Consider the following 22,573-nt stretch of genomic DNA (forward strand, 5'->3'; position numbering starts at 1 on the left):
CAATAAAAAAACGAAAACGAAAAAAAAAAAAAAAAAAAAAAAAACACCAGAGGACACACTTGTCCACAAAGCTAGGAATTTCATGAGGGTGGAGATTCTAAATTCATTGACCAGTAGCTGTTAAAAGTACACACACAAAGTACACAAACAAGAAAAGGAAGGCAAAAGGAAAAGGGTGAACTCAGATTTACTTCTGAACATGAAGTCTGACATTCAAAATGAATCAAGGGGTTTAGCTCAGCAGTGTTAAGTGCCTTCTTGGCAAATGTGAGATCGGAAATTCAATACCTGGCACCAAAAAAAAAAAAAAAAAATCAAGTTCAAATAAAAATAAAATCATTATTTTTGTTTTTGTTGTTGTTTGAGACAGGGTCTTGCTTTGTAGTCCAGGATGGCCTTGAATTCACCATCTTCCTGCCAGGCCTTCCCTATGCTGGGACTACATGGGTGTTACCACCATGCCCAGAAATCAAGCAGAAATCAAGAACTCTTGACCTCCAACAAACCAAAAAAGCTTTTGTTATTCTAGAGTATTTCAGGCTTTGCAGCTTTTCACATTGAAGATGCTCATAGTGCAGTCTATAAAAGTATTTAAAAGTTAGAAAACTCCAAAACACAGGGCCAGGAGTTTCTCTGTGACATAGCCCACCTGACAATCACAAAGTTTTAAGTTTGATCCCCGGTACCAAAAAAGAATCCAAAACCTGAACCATCTAGTTATAAGCACCTCAGATAGAGATACACACAGACTCTACAATTAACTACAAATGAACTGCCAACTATTCATAAAGTACTCATAGTGCTGGAGTAAGGGAAATAGGGAGATTCTGCCCTAGAGTACAACGGTTCCATTATATCAAATAAGGCTTTTTAAAAAAGAAGCATTACATCACGCTATTTTCATATGTAATCATCTTCCATTTGTTTTTTAGCTGGGCAATTTAAGTTTCCTTTTTATCTATTTTGTGCCTCATTTTGGTAAATTTCATTTGTTATGATTCTTCTTCCTTAATTAATCATGAATTGTCTATACATATTCCCAAGAAACATTCTAAATATAAATAAGTAAAAGAACCCATTTGCCCACAATTCTGGATCCTCAGTCCAAATGACACTTCTTTTAGAGAAATAAATTATACTTCACAGAACATAAATACAGCTTTGTTCTTTTTAACAGGGTCTTATATTTACCAACATCTGTAGCATTTCACAGGACCAATGTGTTAAAATTTAAAATCTAGCCTATCTCAATCTTTAAGAACAGAAAAATAATTACACATACCTTTCAGAAATCTCTTGTTTCATTTGAGGAACTTCAAGTGCTGAATCAGTATCCATAAAACCAAGAAAGTCTTGCTTTATGTTAAGGGGAGGCTTCTCCAAACCCTTGCCTGATGTTTCATGATCTCTTGACATAGGATCAAAATCACTTGGGTCTATTTCTGATCCTTCACCTTCTGTAACACGGATCCGATGACCAGGAGAACCATTAACACTATTGCCTTCTTGGTCAGAGCTGTTCTTTTGTTTTCCATCTCTGGGGGGTTTACTATTCAGCCCATCATCCCGAAAACCTTTGGCGAATGGATTGTAATCTATTTTCAGTTGAGTTATCTGAGTGTTCTGATATGCTGTTACTGCAAAGAATTCAGTCTGTGGGAAAGTAAAAGTGTGAACACCAGGGCCGTTTAATTGTATCACTTCTGTAGCCTTTTCTGCAGGCACCAAATGAAGCCTTGGTAAGTAGCGATGCATGGAGTGCAAGATAATATGTCCTTCTTGGTCCAATGTATTGTTGGTAAGTTTGAGTTTATAGAAAGATACTGGTTGATGCATCCAGTAATGACCTGTGGAAGGAGATTCTGGATGGATAAAAACTCTTCCCAAAATATGGGGCTCAGCCTTTCCACTAGGCTCCCACCAACGACCATTCCATTTATAGCGGTGGTTATCCACAGGAGATATATCCATGACAAGGATATACTTTAAATTTGTATCTAAACCTGTTATCCAGTAACGACAATAAGGAAACATGCGTCTTCCCTGCTTGGTCAGAATCATCTCTGTGCTTCGATTATGGAACTCATTCCACATACTATTATTATCAAGGGTGACAGTGATTCTTCCCACAGTACAATCAGCTGGAAGGCAAATCTTCCCTTTAGATTTTCCTGGTGATGACACCCTAGTAGCCAAAGCACAAGCATCCCGATTGGTAACCAAAATTCCTTGATCAGTTTTGCCATTTCCTGGTTGTTTTAGGATGACAAAGAAGGTAGGTGCTGCTCCTGCCACTGTCCCACCATCTTGATTAGCCAATAAAATCTGCTGTTTCTCCTCCATGATTCCAGTGGGAAACTCAGTAGTAAAATAACTGTAGTCACCACATAGTCACAATGGCCTTCCTATCCTACAAACAAGCAAAAATTTAAAAATCAAAATCTTTAATGATTTTACTTTAAAAACTACAAGAATGACTGTCATCCCCAAATTTTCCTAAATTCTTCTAATACAAGCTTGATGTGGTTCTTTCAATCACTTTAAAAATACTCATCATTCTATTTTTTTTTCACAGTTTTCTATTTTGTTTTTTTTTGGGTTTTTTTTGTTTTTTTTTTTTTGTTTGTTTTTTTTGAGATAAGGTCTTGCTATGAAGTTCTGACTGGTCTTCAACTCACTGTAGAGCCCAGGTTGACCTTAAACTTGTAGTGATCCTCTGATCCTCCTGCCTTATCCTCCTGAGTGCTGGGGTCACAGTCATGCGTCACCACATCCAGTTCCATTCTGATCATTTTTAACTTCATTTTAATCCAATTAAAGTCATAATGCTAACCTTTCAAAAATTCACTATATAATAATTTCATGCAAAAAACAACAAAAAGTATATTCATTTTAGAAAATCCAAATAAAGATAAACAAATTTAAAGAGATAACTTGTACTTTAAAAGGATTCAAATATTTCATCAATTTGCTAGAAGATTCCTTTACATAGCCAACTGCTTTTGAAATAAATGAAAAAACTTTACTTCCAATCTAAACAGCTAACTGTACAAAACTATTTCTTTATATGGTATTAACATGCTTTCAGAAATAGGTGAAAAACTGTCATATTAATATATACACTTAAATAAGCCATGCTAAATCACTGGAACTTACTGGAAAAATAAGAGAGTGTACATAAAAGAATTCTAGATATGACTAAAATTTAACTTTGTTTTAAAAAATCTCTACAGATTTCTCTGAGTTCACTAAAGAGAAAGATCTGTGCTGGTATTGTTTGGACAACTGAATGCAGATGTCTTGGGCTCTGGGTGAATGATTTGGGGATGACAATAAGCAATATTATATACCACTGTTGACCCTGATTGACATGTTTTGAAATTTTTTTTGTTTTAGTTTCCCTCCCTTTTTTTATTTCCTCCCTGAAATAAAATGAATCTTGGGGGGGGGGGAGGACCTCAACAAATATTTTTTGTAAGACACAAAACCAAAAGCCAATAAAAACAAAAAGACGGAGGGGATCTGTACTAGGTATTGATCCCACAGGCTTCACACTCCACATTTCCAGTTCTTTTGAATTTTTTGAGACAAGTCTCACAAAGTTGCTATATTCCTCAGGCTGGGCTTGAATTTGCCATTCTCCTGACTCAGTCTTCCAGAATGTTAGGTATATTCATATGCACCCTCATATCTTCCTACAACATTTTTTTCTTTTTCTTGGCAGTGCTAGGGATTGAACCAACCAATGGCTTTTGTACGTACTAGGCAAGTACTCTACCACTAAGCTATATCCCCAACCCTATAAAAACATTTTTGCTGAATTCAACATTACGTAAATTTTTAAAATTCTGACAAAAGTACCTAAAGTAAAATTTTAAAAGCAACTAGCCAGCAAAAGGTATGTGTAACTTGCATCATAATAACTCATTCCTACAAGGCAAAAACTTTCAGAGCTGGAGATGTAGTGCAGTGGCAAAGGGTTTGCCTCGCATGCATGAGGTCCTCAGTTCAATCCCCAGTACTGCGAGGGGGAAAAATAAAAGCTTTCTTACAGGTCAACAAAACCAAATAACTATGAATCTAAAAACAGTAGCTAAGAAAACACAGTTTTCAAAATAAGAGAAATGTAAATTGCACTGGGGATGTAGCTCAGTTGGCAGAGTGCTTACCTACCATGTGCTTCACCCTGGATTTAATTTTCCCCACCAAAACCAAGGTGGGGAAAAAATAAATGTAAATTAATACCATTCTATAATAATACTTTTACTTATCAGACTGACAAAAATCAAAAACTAGTGGTTAAACCAAACATAGGTCAACCAGCATTATCATCTAACCTGCTCCTGGGAGTCTAAAATGACAGAAATCTGGGTTAGGGATATAACTCAGGAGCACAACACCTGCCTGGCAAGCCCAAGGTCTTCAGTTCAATCCCCGGTACTAAAAAAACAAATAAAATAAAACAAAATGACAGGATTTAATAGATCGATTTGAAAATCAAAACTGCATATAACACAGCACTTTATCTTAAATACAGTCACACTTATGATAAATTATACAGGCTCATTCTGATTCTCACTTATAAAACCAAAAGATGGGGGGTGGCTATGACTAGAAACTGATTAAACAAAAGATGATATATCCATAAAGTGGAATTCTGTGCAAATAAAAGACAATGCATTGACTTTATGGTGCACATATTCTCCCTAGATATTTTAAGGGTAAAATGATCAAGAGTTGTGGATTAATTTAAGTTTCTTACAAAAAAAATTTTATACAAGCCAAAGAACAAAGAAAACACATACTGTTTGAAAGAGAATAACATGAGAAATGCAGAAAAGGAGCTAATAATATTGGTTTTGTCCAAGGTAAAAAGGTGGCTTGGTAAATATTCTATGACATTTTATAAAGTTATGCCTTGTGAATGCACAATCTATTTAAAAACAAGTTAAAATCAGTTCCTTTGGGCCAGGGATATATAGCTCAGCGGCACAGAGCCTATCTGGCAAGCACAAGGTTATCAGTTAAATTTCTGGTACCTAGCTGTGCGTGATGGCACGTGCCTATAATGCCAGCACTTGGGAGGCTGAGGCAGGAGTATCACTGCAAGTTCAAGACCAGCCTGAGCTACAAAGTGAGCTCAAGGCCAGCCTGAACTGCACAGTGATATCCTGGTACTGGGAATTGAACCTAAGGCCTGTACACTGATCTGCACTCTCAGCGTTTATTTTTTGAGACATAATCTCACTTAAATTGTCTAGGTGGGCCTTGAACTTGTGATCCTCCTGCCCCAAAGTGATGGGATTACAGGAGTGTGCTACTATGCCCACTTTAGGTTTGTTTTTAAAAAAAAAAAAAAAAAGACACAAAACCTATTGAAAAATAAAATTAAAAGTAAAGCTTGGTATGGTGGCACACACCTTGGGAGGCTGAGGCTGGAGGATCACTATGAGTTCAAGGCCATGAGTTCTGGGCTACAGAGATAAGTCAAGGTCACCCTGGACTACACAGTGAAACCCTGGTGGGGGGGGGGGGAATAGGAAAAAAGAGGGAAAGGACAGGAGGGAGAGGGAGAAAGAGGCAATGTATATTGCATGAAATCTATTTATACGAAATATATGATAGGTAAATCTTCATTAAGACCTAGAGAAAGTAGAATAGTGTTAACAGGAAACAGGAGGGAAAACTGGGACTATGCCGTTTCTTTCTGATATGTATTTTTTGGTTTACTTGCTTTTCGCTTTTTTGTAATATTGAGGATTGAACCTAGGATGCAGTGACCTACATACATCGTCCCCCCTCCCGCCTTTTTAAAATTTTTTTTTGAGTCAGTGTCCAGCTTAAATGCTTAGGTTGGGCCCCAAACTTGTGGTCCTTCTGATTCAGCCCCAGGAGCTAGCTGGGACTACAGATGTTATGCTATCACATCTGCTGGTAAATATAGTACTTTTAAATAGTTAATTGTATGTTATGTAAAGCTGTAAAGAAATCTGATTATTAAACTCAAATAAACTGACCTGATATCACAAACCTACCACCTTCAAGTAGTTTGCCTCCACTTAATTGGTTTTTATTTTTGTTGGGGGTGGGGGTAAAACTGTCACTATGTAGTCCAAACTGGTTTTGAACTTGCGATGATCATCCTGCCTCAGCCTCCCAAGTGCTAGATTACAGATGTGCACCACTCTGGGCTCTCCAATTAAATTTTTATACAGAGACAATCCTATATTACAACTCCTATGTAGGTGGGTCACTAATTTTAATAAATCAAATTCAGCCACTTAAACTGGGCGTGATGACCCACAACTAATCCCAGCACTCAAGAGGCTGAAGCAGGAGAATCACTGCAAATTCGAGACCAGCCTGGGTGACAAAGCTCAAACTGCATAGCAAGACCCAGTCTCAAAAAAGAAAACAATAAAAATTCAGTCACTTATTGGCCTTTTTAGTTAAAAGTCTAATTTTATCTTCCATCAGAACTATTGACAAGCAGCAAAAGCGCCTCGTCTGAATTTTATTTTTACAGAATTGACAATTTGAGAGGAAAGAGCTCCAAAAACTTTAAACATTGGTCAACCTAAGGATAACATTTTTTAAAAATCAAGATAACATTTTTTAAAAATCAAGACTTTAAAAATCCAAGGGGAAGAGAGGCAAGAGACCATAAAAAAGAATTAAAATCTGCCAGGTATATATATTAGCTCTCCACCACGAATATAATCATTGAGCAATGCAAACATGTACTGTGCCAATAAAAATAAAACAAAAAAAGGCTTCAAAACATTGACTATTGTTTCCCACTATAACTTACTTCCTAACAGTAAAGTAACAGTACCCAAGAAAGGGGAGGAAATCTCCAATTTGGAGTGGGTTTTAGTTTGTTTTACAGTGCCTAGGACGGAACTCAGGGCCTCAAGCAGTCTAGGTAAGCATTCCTACCACTTGCTACATCCTCAGCCTCTGGAGTTACGTGTATTTAAAATGTACCCATAAAATCTGCTTTTCAAGGGAGGGAATGTACAGGGGGATCGAACTTATGACTTTGTGCTTTCAAACAAGGCATTTACACCTGGCCCTAAAATTTGATTTTAAAAAACTGCCTCAGGCTTTTAGTCATTGACTGTTTTCTACAACTAATATGCTTAGGCAATATCTATCAGAGATTGACAAAACAAAAATAGACTAATTGCAGGGCGTGATGGCACATCCCTCCCCATAATCTTGACACCACCACATGGGAGGCTGAGGCAGGATCTCCAGCAGTTCAAAGCCAGCCTGAAATAAGGGGGGACCCTGTCTCAAAAAAAAAAAAAAAAAAAAAGAGAATTCACAAAAACTTACCACTATAAAGGTACGTAATATTTGAACTACACACATCTATGAGAAAACTCCTAACTTTACATTTATTTATCCACAAAGTATAAGATTTTGTTAAAAATCAACTACTTGTATGGCCAACTATGCAAAAAAGTCTGTAAGTATATTTAAATATTACTAAGAACAAAAAAGTAAGAAAAAGTTCTAACTACCCCACACCTGTAAAATACATGAAAAGATTCATTATCTTTTACAGTATTTAATGCTTGACTTTTAGATCATTACAGATAAAGTCAGAGCAAAAACATTTTAACCAACACTTTTTTATTTTTTTGTATCAAACTCACAACCTCTTGCTTGCCAACCAGGAGTTTATGCCACTGAACTAAATCAATCCCCAGCCTTGACTGACACTTTAAAAATTATCTTTAGCTGGGCATCATGGTGCACACCTGTAATCCCAGCACTTGGGAGGTTGAGCAGAAGGATCGATGAGTTCAACGCCGGCCTGAACTTCACTGTCAGGCCCTGTCTCAAAAAGATTCAAAAAAAAAAAAAAAATATATCTTCTAAATGTTAATCTATGAATGCCGAAGATTCAACTGGCAGTAAATTAGCCACTGCATTTGAACTAAATTTTGAAATATTATACATACTCATCTAATTTTTCCTGTTGCCTAAACAAAAGAATTAAGTGCAGAAAAGTCAGACTGCCCTATTTCAACTTTGTCACAAGTACATAATCTAATAAAAAATGTAAAAATATACATGGAAGACAGGAAAAGTTAGAATTTTCAAGCTTAGGGTTATATAAAGTCTTTAAAAAAACACTAAACCTTGGGCTGGGGATTTAGCTCAGCAGCATAAGCGCCTTCCTTGCAGGCGTGTAGTCCTGAGTTCGATCCCTGGTACCAATAAAAACGAAAAAGACAAAAAAAAAAAAAAATACTAAACCTTGCTGGGTGTGGTATGCCCGTTTATCCCAGCACTCAGAAGGCTGAGGCAGGCCTGGGCTACACAGTGAGTTCAAACCTTGCCTGAACTACAGTAAGACCCCTGTTTCAAAATAAATAAACCAATCAACTTAGACCATCAGTACATCAAAATGCATAACATGAAAGATCTAATTTATGACCAAAATTTGTATCTTGAATTGCATGTTTGTTTGCTTTTCTTTTTTGTCTTTTTGAGGCAGGGTCTCAGCCTGCAGTTCAGACTGGGCTTAAACTCTTTTGTAGCCTGGGCTACAAAGTGACTTAGCAAGGATCCTTCTGCCTCAACCTCTTGGGCACTGCAATTATAGACATGCCTCACCATGCCTGCTTTTGTAATGGCTATTGTTAAGAACAAAGAATTGCTTTTTGTTTGTTTTTGTCTTTCTGAGACAGTTCAAACTGGTCCTGAACTATGTAGCCTAGGCTGGTCTTGAACTCACTTCAGTGCAATCTTTCTGCCTGCCTCTGCCTCCTGAGAGCTGGAATTACAGATGTGTACCACCTCGCCCAGCTAAGGAATTGCATTTTTAATTCCACACCACTCTTAAGTACAGATTCCATTCACCACACATATAGGTCTAACTTTCCGAACTACTATAGTAGGATTATTTTGGGGGTGGGGGGTCAAACTCAGGGCCTCCTGCTTGCAGGCAGATGATGTGTGCCACTGAGCTACACTACCAGCCATATACTGGATTTTCTAACCTTGGTTGTCAATTCAAGATACTCAGTTGTTTCACAAAGAGTCTTAAGGTAACCGCAAGCCAACTGCAAAATCAGATGTACCTTAGGAAGCGATAGGCTACTCAAGAAAAATCTGTTTTCTTTCCAGCAAGATTCCAAAAATAATTTGGCTAGCCTGGTGTAGCAGCGCATGCCTGCAATGCCAGCATTCAGGAGGCTGAGGCAGGAGGATCACTGCAAGTTTCAGACCAGCCTGGGATACAAAGGGAGCTCAAGGCCAGTCTGAATTACATAGTGAGACTTTGTCTCTAAACGACTAATAATAACAATATTTATAAAGACCAGAATTTGGAGAGTATCCCCTCATATTTTTTATACAATCAGGTTCAACTTTTTGACATCAAGCATTTATTTAGATAAAATTCCACATAAAAAACCAAATAAGTAAGCTTAGTCGTGGAGGTAACAATTCACTAACATCATGATTGTTTGTATCAGAATACATACACACAATCTTTCATGAAAAATGTTTTCATGTGGCAAGTTTCATAAATTGTTAAGAGTCTCAGAATTCTTAATCTAAATGTTATTTTCACAGTGACCAACTTGGGAAATCTTTTAACTACTAAAGTGATCAGCCTCATTCAACCCACAAGATGCTCATATAATCATACGCTAGTACTCAACTGTTCTGAAACTAGCTAAATTTGGTACCTGACCCATTTGGCATGAAAACTGAATCCCAGTACTCCTTTATTCATACTCTACACAAATAAGTTAGAACTTGTGGGGTGTAAATTGCTTCTTGACTGGATACTCTTCATAGCCAAAACAATTCATCTGATAATTTTTGATACTCCTGAAACCACTAAGAAGAGGTGCTATGGTAGTTCACTAGGCAGTACCTAACTCAATGACTTCCATAGTTTTTTTTCTCCATTGTTGTAAATAAAAACATTTTAACTACACCAAATCAAAATTCCAAACCAATACCATTACTTTTAAAACACAAATATTCAAGCGATGGTCCAAACACTGTGAATGTTTCCCAAGTTACACTACAATCTTTCAAATGGTAAATGCATTACCGCATGGCAGGCACTAAGATGTTAGTTCCACACTATCTCTACTACTAGAAATCATAATGCTAAATCATGTTTCCGAAACTCAAATTCTAAGAGAATAAATTCACTTGAAACGCTGCATTTACCAATATACACTGAGTCCAAAAAAAAAAATTTTTTTTTTTTTGTCTTTTTTGAGATGAGATCTTGCTATGCAGTTCCGGCTGTCCTTGAGCTCACTTTGTAGCCCAGGCTGGTCTGGAACTCGGAAGGATCCTCCCACCTCAGCCTGCCGAGTGCTGGGCTTACAGGTGTGAGCCACCACGCCTGGCTCTGAATCTTAAATTTTTTAAAAAATAGAATGAGGAAATAGCAAAATCTGACAGTAAAGTGTGGCAAAGACAGTAAACTAGTCAACTACATTTTTAAACACTTTCTTACCTGTCAGTAGTATAACTTTATTAATTAAAAATGGCTTTTGCAAACTAATGAACACTTCCGACCATTTTATTGCCCCCACTTTATAGGGTAAATTGTTTCAAAATATATGAGACATTTTAGGTTCTAGGGCACAAACCTCTATTGACCAAAGGTACTCAAACACCATGAGTTATTGAGGGCTGCAGGAGTTAACATCCTTAGAAACGAACCCCGAACTAGAACTTCCGATTAGAAAACTGCCAAGTAGAATCTGAAGAAGCAATTTCTAGACAGAAAGACATCCAGAGATTCAGACTAATTTGTCCCAGTACCCAGGGCGCACTATCTTAAGTCCGCAATTTGTGCGTGTGAAGCGGACTCAAACCACTCTACTCACCCATCTAGCCTAGAACAGATGCATTACCCTTGGAAGTAAAAGGGCCAAAAGAAATAGTCTCAGTTGACTACCAATTAATTGTCGTTTCTCAACTGCAGAGGCTAGCTAGCCAAGTACCACGTGAAAATATGCCACAAGGAAAGCTCTTCGGGTAACAGTCCGGACAGATCACGTGCTGCCGGCCGGAACCCTGTGATCTCACCGCCAGCCTCTGCCGCATTCTGTTACCGTGGAGACTACATATCAAGCCATCCAGCTGAGCCCCCTTCTCAGCGGCCGTCACACCGCCCCCATGAACCTTCCCTACAGCCTTGCCCCGGCGTCGCAGGCAAAAACAAGGATAAGTATGGTAAAACACTACGACACAGGCAGCGCACGCATGGGGTCGAGACTTCTAAGGATCCATGTGCCTGCTTATGCGACGCGGACCTTGGGAAGAGTGGCCTTCCCTCAAAAAGTTTATGCTGGTTTCTCCCGAGGTTCTGCCATCAGGAACCCGTCCTTGCAAAGATACCTTACAGCTCCCTATTTCCACCCTTGCCAGAGGAAGCAGGCATTCATCCCCAGGGTTCAAAAAGAAGAGCAAAAACCTTCAACCACTAACTACAGTACTTCCCTCTCTCGCCTCAGTCCGCAATCATCTTAACTTATCTATACTCTCTTCGTGGCAGATTCCTCAACTTCAGTTACTAATGCTCCAGAAAAACTAGCTTTCCAGACTCGCCTTCCTGAAAACAAAGATCTTCACAAGTCACAGAAACGGCAAGCCACACAAGCAGAAAACTAGCCAATGGCGGCCTCCAAAGAGAAAGAAAAAATACCACCTGCTCTTCCCACCTGCTTCCCTGCCCCCCTTTCTGCACTTTAGAATCACAGGTCCTTTGTTTACAAAGTTCCTTCCCACTTCTGTACAACGCATTTCCTCGCCTTCATCAAACTGCCGGTCATGATTCAATTTGACCAGAAACTACAAGCAAAAAACACTACTTTTCATACAGGTGTCAAAACGCTGTGGCCAGCTCCCTAGAAAATCGACGTCGGCGCCGTTTCCCTCGGAGTTCTGAAACCCCGACACCTGGGCTCTAATGCAAAGCTTAGAATGAACGCAGCTCTCGAGCTACACCCAGAGCTGAAAATCGTCACGCGCATCGTGCCACGAGGCGAGGAGGCCCACGCATGCGAGAGCAGGGCAGGGCCGCGCCACGAGCGCTTCTCACCCCGCCCGCCTCGTGGCTGCTGTGTCTGGCGTCGATGTTTCCAGTTAATAAGCTGCGCGACGCGGAAGTGAAGCAGAGGACGTAGGCGAGGTGACATGCGCAGCCTCGCTCAAGGGACCATAAGCGCGCGCCAAAGGCGGCCCCGCGCAAGGCCCGGCCTGACCCAGGCGTGCGAAGATCTCACAGCGAACGCTGCTCAGACGTGCAAATACACAAGAGCTTCAAACTCTCCAAAAACTCAATTGGGCCAGTACTCAAGCGACGCCCTCCACCCAGACCCGAGTTACCGTGCGGGGCGTGGCCGGCCTCACCCGGAGTCCTTCACATCCCGCTGGGGGCGGGCTATTCTGTTCGGTTCGCACACCGTGTGTCCGCTCCAGCTGAAGAGCCTGCGCGCGCACCGGACGTCCACGTCACCACGCACGCGCTCCTACCCGCTCCGAGCCTGTCGCGCAGGCGCAAAGGGAGGTGCCAGCAGCACCTCCCTTGCCCCTCCCCCAACACCAGGAGGCTAAACGGCCCGAGAGCAGCTACGAGGCCCTTGGGACCCGCCCCTGGAGCTAAAGCCTCTGCCTTGCCGCGTCCTAGCAACCCAGAAAAACCTGCTGAATCTTCTAGAAACAACAAAGTCGAGGCAGGAGTAAGGTACCCATTATCCTTAGCCTCATACTCGAAGCCATCGTGAAAACTGAACCCACTGCCCGCCGGGCCTTTCTCAACTATGATTCCACCTTTTCCCTCAGGCTCATCGGCCCCGCCCCGGCAACACCCAGCCCCACCCACCCGGCCTCCGCAGACCCCCATGGCTTGGCTAGGCCGTCAACAGAATTCCAGCACTGCCTCCCAAAGTACTGCAGGCTTAGAAAATGCCAGAGCATCGGACACCTCGACACAGACGCCTGGAGAGAAGGGTGGTTGAGTATGCAACATCCACAACCGAAGCACACTAGAACAATGGGAAGAAGACTAACAGCTTCACTGAAGAGTTGGGAGAGAAGAAGTTTCCACCAAATCTGTTAAAAAGATGAAAGAAAAAATTAAACGAATGATGTCTTACTAAACTGCAAATCAAGGAAGAAATGTGTGCCAGAGTAGGCTATGAGCTTTAGTGCTTTGATGCTCTGTATTTGTATCTGTTTTTTGTTTCTTCAAGACATTTAAGCTATGGAGTGCAAGAATGTGTTAGCTACTATGTATGTGTCGTGTCAGACAGTTGCCAAACCATCGGACATTATTTCTCCCAACCAAACATCAAAAAACAGTCTTCCTTCTCATCTTCCCCTCAGCTGTTTCTTCTATGCCTGTAACAAGGAAAAGTTGTTTAAAGTAAGAGAAAAGAGGCACCAAAAAAAAAAGTGCAGTGGGAGCAGAAATTGGTGCATACTCCAAAGCTTTCTTTCCCTCTCTTAGAATTTGCAAATACTGTAGTGAGAACTAACGTACTCCGCAGTAAGTGACAATACAAACCACTGGTGAAGAATGAGATTTATCCAACAGGGCTGATCTAACTCACTTTCCATTTAAGAGGAATCCTCTTATTATCTTTGTTTTACTCCTTCTGAGGAGATGTGAAGACAATGACAGAAATTATGCTGGAATAATCTGAAAAGAAAAACTAAAGTTTATAGACATCTGAAGTCGTTTGAAAGCCTCAATTCAGGTACCATCAGCAAGAGAATTCAAGATCCTAGGCAAAACTGAAAAAACGGTTTAACAATTTCCTCCTTTTGACTCCAACTACCTCTTTTCTACATACTGCCCTATCATTTCCCACATCATCCAAGAAAGCTGTCTTCTCAGAGTCTAAGGTTTCCTCATAAAATTTCCATGCTCTGAGGAAAAATAAAATTTGTGTTGATTTAGCACTGAAATATCTGTTCCTAACATGTAAATGACTGGTAAACAGCCATGTATTCCAAGAGAGGATCCAAATGACATTTCTAACTGAGAAATCTATGAGGACAATTTGGATGGAATAAGGGGAGTGGAAATTAGTTTTTTTATTTTCCCTACTCCAGGCAAACAACGATAGGCACTTAAAAGCTCCCTTACAGGCTGGGGATTTAGCTCAGTGGCATAAGCACCTGCCTTGCAAGCAGGCAGTCATGAGTTTGATCCCCGGTACGGATAAAAAGGAAAAAGACAAAAAAAAAAGCTCCCTTACATAAATACATACATACACACACACACACACAGAGAATTTCAAAACAGCACTAGATCTGGTGGTAGAGGTACAATACATGAAGTTTTCAAAGTGCAGTCGGCCTATTGTATAAAGTTAGGAGATGTATTATAAAGAATCCTGAAGTCCTATGAGAACTGTTAAAATACTGTTTTAACAGTAAATTCTTAAGAATAATAGTGCCACACCATTTTGGTGATCTAGTTTTGGTTTTCCATTTTTGTTTCGCTTTTTCAAATAGTCCCTTATGTGATTACATTCTACTTTAATGTTAACCCAGCATTTCTCAAACTGATTTCCTTTGTTGTACTGTTTTGATCTTTTTGGTCTTTTTTGCTTTATATTGTTTTTGTAGTACTACATATACATGCTTGACAAGTTCTGTACCACTCTGCTACTGTATTCCCAGCCCCATATTCTTTGGATATAAAGAACTTTCTTCCTTTAAAAGGCATTCTTAGCCAGCTGTTTTGACCACACACCTGAAATCCCAGCTCTCTGAAGAAAAACTGGCAAGATGATCCCAACTTTGAGGCCAGCCTAGGCAACTTCATGAGACTCTGTCTCAAAAAAGGCCTACAGATGTAACACAGTGCAAAGGCCTTGGATTTCAACCTCCAGTGCCACCACCACGAAGAGAAACACAAACACAGAATGAGGGAATGGATAGGCACTTTTATATAGCCCAAGGTTTTAAAATGTCAAACTCCTGGGCATGGTAGCATGTAATCCCAGCACTTGGGAGGCTGAGCAAGAGAATCACCATTTGAAACCCACCAACATAGCAAGTTAACATAATTTCATCTTAAAATTTTAAAAATGAGCCCAAGTAGCCGCTCAGTACAAGGGCCCTGGGTTGAGTCCTTAGTGAGAGAAAGAATATAAATATGAATGTCAATTCAGCCTGAACTATTACATAGTAAGATCCTGTGCCAAAGAAAAGGGGCTGCAGGGGGTTGGGGGGGAGGAAAAAGGGAAGAAAGGAGAACAGAAATGTAACGGAATGTAATGCATATTTTCATTAGGAAACACGATTCCCTCTTAACTGCCTTATATCTTAAGCTCACAATACTTCTCATGCTTTCCCCCAAGATCCTCCCCGATGTCTTCAAACTCATATTCACCTTTCATACTTAAATGTCACTTCTTCAAGAAATTTTCCCTAAACCCCCAAATCAGATTAGATTATCCTGTAATGTGCACTCATAGAACTCTATTTCTTTACAATATTTACCACAACTGTATTTTTAAAAACTGTATCCTAACATATGTCTTTGGTTTTTCAGGCCATGACAAACATCAAATTTTGATTTAATGTCCAATGATGTGGAATCCAGAAAAAGTAATACCACAGTGCATACTCAAGTTATATAAGCCAGTACCTGCTTTGGACAAGTTTCCAAAGGGCACGGTTATAATTAGAAAAATACTAGTATCCGTGACTCTTATGCCAAATTATTTCCCCTTAAGGAACAAGTATTGACACATCTTATACTTGAAGAGAGACTCTGTAAGGACATCTAACTGCTTATTGACTGCCTTCTGACTGAATTATTATCTAGAAAAACCAACAGATTCTTACTATAAATTAGAAGAAATATTATAATTATATTATTTACCATCTAATATTATAAGCAACAAGTAGTAATGGAAACCACCATTTGTATATACTCATCTATATGAAAAACTTAGTAACTATCTTAAGGATAAAAAGATACTTTAGTAACAAATTTAGTAACAAATAAAAACTAGAGCTACTCAGGAGCAGGGAAGATGACTGTGAAACAGCAACTAAACTGCAAGACTGAACTCCAACAAAAAAGCCTGTGACAAAAAATACATTAGAAAATCTCTGCAGATACAAAGAAATGAAAGAAGCCATGTTTATTTCACATGAAAAGAACTACTGCTGCACAGAAATGTCTTGTGGTAGTCCAGAGTTTCCAGATTACTGGACAGTACAGTTTCCCAAAATTCTGTCTTACAAGTATACCTCCTATCACTGTAAATTCTTTTTTAAAAACAGATACTTGAAGATCAAACACAAGACAGGATACATCTTATATGAATAATAATCTAATATGCATTTAGATTTTAAAAGTTGCAACATTGTTATTATTTTGGATACACCACTGAAAACATCCTTACACAGAGATATGCAGAATTACCAACCATCAGCTTCACTTAGATACCTAAATTTACTGTTCTGAGGAAAAAGATCAATAGGCCTGGATGGAGTATAAATCACCTTACCAAGAAGGTAAGAATCACCTTTCCTCATCAACAAAACAGGAGAAAAGGATCTCAGCCAAGAGACACCTAATCCAGACCAATGGACAACACAAGATTAACAAACTATTTTTGCTAAGGCAGAGGGGGAAATCCCCTGAAAAAAGGCAAAATTCTGAAACTTTGGTAACACAGAACAATCTAGTAAAAACAAGATCAAAGTGAAGCACCCACACAATCACTGCATAACTAAGTGTGCCACAAGGTGGTAAAGGAAAAAGCAAGTCAAGCTATACTTAGTTTAAGCAGGCTCAGAAGTATCAAGCATAAAGGAAAAAAGGGAAGAAAAACTTATTTTTACCTGAAAAATAAACCAAATGAGATTTCAATATTACTTTAAACACCAAGAGGATTTTATATACTTTATCTTCACTAATATTGATAGCTGTAATCTGATCAAACCACTGGAGGGCAGGGAATAACTATTAAAAGACAAAGTTTTTTGAAATTGAGAAAATAATCCCAGCACTCTGGAAACTGAGGCAGGAGGATGGCTGTGAGTTTAAGGCCAACCTCAGATACACAGTCTCTGTCTCAAAAAGAAGTAAAAAAAAAAAAGAGGATGAATATAAAGCTATTCAGACAACTGGAATGCAATACATAATGCAAATTATCTGCATACGGATTGTAAGTTATAAACAAGGCATGGGGACATATATCTCAATGTAATCTCAATACTGTGGAAGCTAAAGCAGAAGGATCAACTGAGTTTAAGGCCAGCCTGGATTACATAGCAAGGCTTTGCCTTAAAAACAACAAAGATTGTAAACTGTAGATAATATACAGGACCAACAATTTTGTTCTCTACCCAACATTCTTCAGGTTATCCTTAATAACATGAAAAATGAGATACAATCAGTTAGATACTTAAGTATTAACTATGTACAAGGTACTAAAGCATAGTTATGTGAATTAAAAAAAAAGTACCCACAAGAATCTTAAAATTGGGGCTGGGGGTTTAGCTCAGCAGCATAAGCGCCTGCCTTGCAAGCAGGCAGTCGTGAGTTCGATCCGCAGTACCGATAAAAAGGAAAAAAGACCAAAAAAAAAAAAAAAAAGAATCTTAAAATCAAGCCAGATATGGTAGGTAGCAGTTGAAATATCATTTGGGAAACTGAGGCAGAAGGCTCACTTTAAGTTTGAGGGCAGCCTGAGTTATCTAGTGAGTTCAAGGCCAGCCTGGGCTACTTAGTGAGTTCAAGGCCAGTCTGAACTACATAGTCTCAAAAAAATGAAGTAAGTAAGAAATTTTAAGTTCAGACTGCAAACACAGGAAAATTATATTGCAAAACTGTATATGTGTAGTGTGGAAATGGCCTTTTGGGAACCCTGAAAGTATGCACAGAGCCTAGGAGATCTACAGAATATATAAAGAAGAAAGGATTTTTCAGTGGGGATCCTGGAGAAATAAAACTAACAAGACAGAGTCAATACCATGCACAGCAGCTATAAAGTTTGTAAATAATAATAATGAAATGACTGATACAAACACAGGAAATGCAGACTTCCTCAATTCAGATGATGAGGAAAACAGCAATGTTTCAAGAAGATACAGCATTGGCCTTCTATACAGCAAAGAAAAATAAAATTGGTACTGCTCATGTCAAATTTCACCATGATGGAAATACTGATAGGGAAACCTCGATCAAACAGAAGCCTGAGGTGGAAACTTTCAGCAACAAAACTGAAGGTAGAGCAGATGCTGTTGCATGTTGTACAGTATAGTGGGAAAATCCTGACAAAGCAGGAAGAGAAGAGAGGTGATAAGACTTGTTACATGAGAAAGGAAAGCTAAGCACAGGGGCTGTCGCTGTAAGTGAGATGTGGGCATGGAACATGTTGTCGTGTGAAGACCGCCTTGGGTGTGACAGTTGAGGCAAAGCTTATTTTGGTGGTAGAGTTCCATTGATATTCTCACTGTAGTTCATACAGGAATTTATTTCCAACGTAATCTTTTAGGTTTTGTAAGCAAGTACACAGCTGATGAAAAAATGCTGATGTTTGTTCTAAATGCACAATACATATTAAGAATTTAATGCTTTGTTTTATTGATATTTATGTTTCTATTAACTACACACTATATAATAAGAACTTCCTGATAAGACCTCCTGACAAGAACGTCACTGAGATGTCAAATATGTCCTACAAAAAGGCCAGGAAAGCAAAACACATGGGCTGTCAGTGTAAGTGATACATGTATATGAAATGGACTGTTGTCATGTGTGCAGACTGCCTCAGGTGTGCCATTGAAGTAAAGATTATTTATTTTATAAAGTGCTATTGGTATTTTCCTTGTACTTCATATAGGAATTTGTGTTGTTCTTTCTTTAGACTTAATACACCAAAAAGCAGTCAAATGTTGAAAATGTTGATGCTTTCTAATGAACACTCAATAAAATATTAAAAATTCAAAAAAAATATACAGAATTTGAAGGTAGGGCTGCCTCTTTAAGGAGTAAAACATTTAAGCAGAGATCACCACAACAGGTAAGAATAATACCAGGTAAGAAAAGCAAGCATGACGGCACAAGTCTGCAATCCCAGCTCTCTGGGAGGATGAGACAGAAGATCACAAATCTGAGCTCAGCCTGGGAAACTTGGCAATATTGTGCCTCAAATAAATTAGAACAGGGGAATGTAGCTCAGTGAAAATGTTAAAATCCCAGTATTGCTAAGTATATACATACCTACATACATACATACAAACACAACAGGACTCTCATTTCATAGAAAACTAGAAGTACGTTATATACACAATGTATGTACCATTGTTGCCCCCAATTGCTGTTTTCAGGTGATTTTTTTTCCTTTGGAATAAAATGGATTTGAAAAAAGTGTGGGTTTTAGGGGCTGGGGATTTAGCTCAGCAGCATAAGCACCTGCCTTGCAAGCAGGCGGTCGTGAGTTCAATCCCCGGTACCGATAAAAATGAAAAGGACAAAAAAAAAAAAAAGAAAAAAGTGTGGGTTTTTTTTTTTTTGGGGGGTGGGGGTTGGTGCTGGGTATTGAATTCATGACCTTGTATATGCCATACATGTGCTTATGCTGCTCAGTTAAATCCTCAGCCCAGAAAAGCATGTTATATGGTATTCTATCCACTTTTGAGTACTAGAAAATGATGTCCTTCTGTTCAAAATCAGTGCATCTGCACTAGGGATTTAACTCAACTGTACAAAATCAGTCCATCTACCTCTACGCCTGACCCACATCAAGATCCTAAGTGCCCCATCTCCAATACTTTGTTATATTAACCATATCACATCTTGAAGCTCCATTTCTCCTCTATTAGAACTTTTCATGCTACACTAAAACAAGAGTGATATACCTCATCCCGTCTCTTTTTCCTCTTCTTAGCAAGTTGTTCACTTAGCATTTCCCTCCTTTCCCCTTTCTCCAGTCTTTCTCCTTCTTTTTCCTCCCATCTCAGCTCCCCTACTACTTCAGGAAAATACTGATTAAACCCAAGCTACATTAAACAACAACCCAACTTCTTATATTTTGTGACAAGGTTTTATTAAATTCCTAAGCTTTCAGGTAAGACTCAAACTTGGGATCTTCCTGCCTCAACTTCCCATAGTATTGGGATTACAACCATGACTTTATCTACCTATCTACTACATTTGACACACTCCTTTAAAATTTTCTAGTCATGAGTACAATGGCCAGAAAACAGCAGACACCCAAATATATGTACCTGATGACCATTAGTCAGGAAGAGAAACAAGATGTGCCCTTCCCATGAACAAGCAGTGTCTGTGGGCTGAGAGGAGAAATAAGATGCACCCTTCCTGTGAGCCAGCAGTGACTGTGTGGCAGGAGGAGAAACAAGAGCACGCTTCCAGTGAGCTAGCAGTGCCTGTAGGCTGCGAGGAGAAACAGGAAGCACCCTTCCTGAGGCAGCAGTAACTGTAGGCTGGGAGGAGAAACAAGATACACATTTCCGATGAGCCAGGAGTGACTACAGGCTGGGAGGAGAAACAGGAAGCACCCTTCCTGTGAGCCAGCCCATGTGGCCTCGGAGACAAGAAGAGCCAATCCCCCCTCCCCATCCTCATCCTGTCATAAGCAACCAGTTAATTCAGAGGAACACAGACTTAGTTGATAGCAACTGACATATGAAAACAACTTAATACTTATATTGTCTGACTCATTTTGCAGGCCTAAAGCTGGCAGTCTGTGCACGTATTTAGAGGATAACAATATGCAATAGAGCAACTATGGGGGGATTTTCTTCTAGTTTTTGAAATACAATAGTGTTCTTTTTTTGTTTTACTGTTTTGTTTTATTCAATGTTTTGTTTTGATTTGTTTCATCTGTTTTGATTTTATTATGTCTGATGGTATGAGCAACAATTTTGAAGATAACAAGAGGCACTATGGTAGTAATGGTTGATTTCCTATTACCCTGTTTTGAAGTCCCGTATCACTTTCACTGTTTTGATTAGCTTTATTCTGTTTGGTTTGGTTTTTCTCTCTCTCTCTCTCTCTCTCTCTCTCTCTCTCTCTCTCTCTCTCTCTCTCCATATATATATGCCACTGCTGGAGGGGGGCATTCATGGACTTCCAGGGGAGAGAGAAAAGGCCACACCAGGAAGCAAGCCCCCCCCCCCAACCAGCACCATGCATTGGCCATTGCAGGAATGGGGACAGCCAGACCCGACTCTTTCGGTGCACAGGCTGGCAAACAAGGAGTACCAATCCCTTCCCCAACCCACAAGCAACCAGCTGATCCAGAGAAACACAGGTTGTGTGACAGCTATTGAGATGAAAGGCAACTGGAAGCCTTTGATGCATTGGTGTTTCACTGACCTTGCAGGTCTAGGGCCAGTGGTCTGATCATCTGTTCCAAGGATAAGGATACACAGTGTCGCATCTAGGGGGGAATCTCCTTCAGAGGGTGGTAACCACTGTTGATTCCCTGTTGTCTTGTTTTGAAATCCTACATTGTTTTCATTGTTTTGTTGGGTTGAGTTCTATTCTCTTTTGTGTTAAATACAATGGCAGCAGCTATTTCAAAGATAGCAAGATATATTATGATAGCAATTTTGAATTTACTGTTGTCTTGTTCTGAAGTCCTTTAGTGCATTCATTTTGTATTGTTTCATTTCTATTCTGTTCTGTTTGATTTTTACTATGTCCAAAGGTATCTGCAGCTATTTTGGCGACAAAAAAAAAGGTACTATGGTAACTATTGTTGATTTCTTAATGTTTTTAAGTCCTATATCACTTACACTAGTTTGTTTTGGTTTTATTCTGTTTATATTTCTTGGTTTTATTCTCTTTAAAATAAACAACACATTTTGGCCACATTAATTTTGGACATTTTATATATTACTTTTGGGCATTATACATATACACACACACACACACACATACACATATATGAATAAATAAGGAAATAAAATTAAACACATCATGCATTTCTCTACCTGGAGAATAAGCAAGAAAGTCAACACACCATAAATTAATGAATTACAAATATCAAGGGCCATATAAACAGTTCATACCAATAGCAGAACAGTTCAATTACATAATTTGCTCTACTCATCTATGCCACTCAGAAATAAGAAATAGACAGAAATCCAGGATTTAGGATTAGCAAGGCCAACCTAATAGAAACACTAAAAGGGATCTACAGTCCTATTAAAGGCACAATGAAAACCTTTTGTTTATTGAATACTAAATAATATACCTCCCTACATATGATTTTTAAAAACTATACTTCTGTGCAATAATTTGAATCTGAAATGTTCCTCACAGGTCCATGTGCTAAAGACTAGGTCCCCAGTCCCATCACACTGTTGGAAGATGTTGGAAACCTTTAAAAGGCTAGACCTTGTGGGAAGCCTTAGGTTACTAGCCTGAGGTTGAAGGGACTGTTAGGACACTGGTCTCTTGCTCTTTTTCTTCGCTTCCTGCCTGCTGCAAAATGAACAGCTTCCTCCACAACATCTTCCTGTTATGATGTGCTGCCTCAAAATGTCCAAAAGTAATGCAGACACGTAATCT

The 22,573-nt window shown here is 39.2% G+C and overlaps 1 protein-coding gene across 27 annotated transcripts in view; it reads right to left on the reverse strand.

The window, feature by feature from the left end:
• The window catches only part of Mga (MAX dimerization protein MGA), a 135,815-nt gene that overhangs the window by 82,028 nt on the left and 31,214 nt on the right, over positions 1 to 22,573 (reverse strand). For 21 of the 27 annotated variants that reach the window (XR_010048003.1, XR_010048002.1, XM_063250224.1 and 18 more), the window contains exons 1-2: positions 12,382 to 12,507; positions 1,283 to 2,410 (exon numbers count right to left, since the gene is read on the reverse strand). The exons of 1 other annotated variant lie outside the window; for it this stretch is intronic. Coding sequence is in view for 23 of the 26 variants with exons in the window: in XM_063250224.1 (XP_063106294.1) it covers positions 1,283 to 2,343 (1,061 nt within the window). In the remaining 3 variants the exon portion in view is untranslated. Of the gene's footprint in view, positions 1 to 1,282; positions 2,411 to 12,094; positions 12,293 to 12,381; positions 12,526 to 22,573 lie in introns of those variants that run through there. 5 more of the 27 variants (XM_063250215.1, XM_063250216.1, XM_063250217.1 and 2 more) reach the window with 4 other exon arrangements.

The sequence above is a fragment of the Cavia porcellus genome, unplaced genomic scaffold (assembly GCF_034190915.1).
Source record: "Cavia porcellus strain 051 isolate PalLab524CR breed Dunkin Hartley unplaced genomic scaffold, mCavPor4.1 scaffold_6, whole genome shotgun sequence".
In the NCBI taxonomy this organism is placed as follows: domain Eukaryota; kingdom Metazoa; phylum Chordata; class Mammalia; order Rodentia; family Caviidae; genus Cavia; species Cavia porcellus.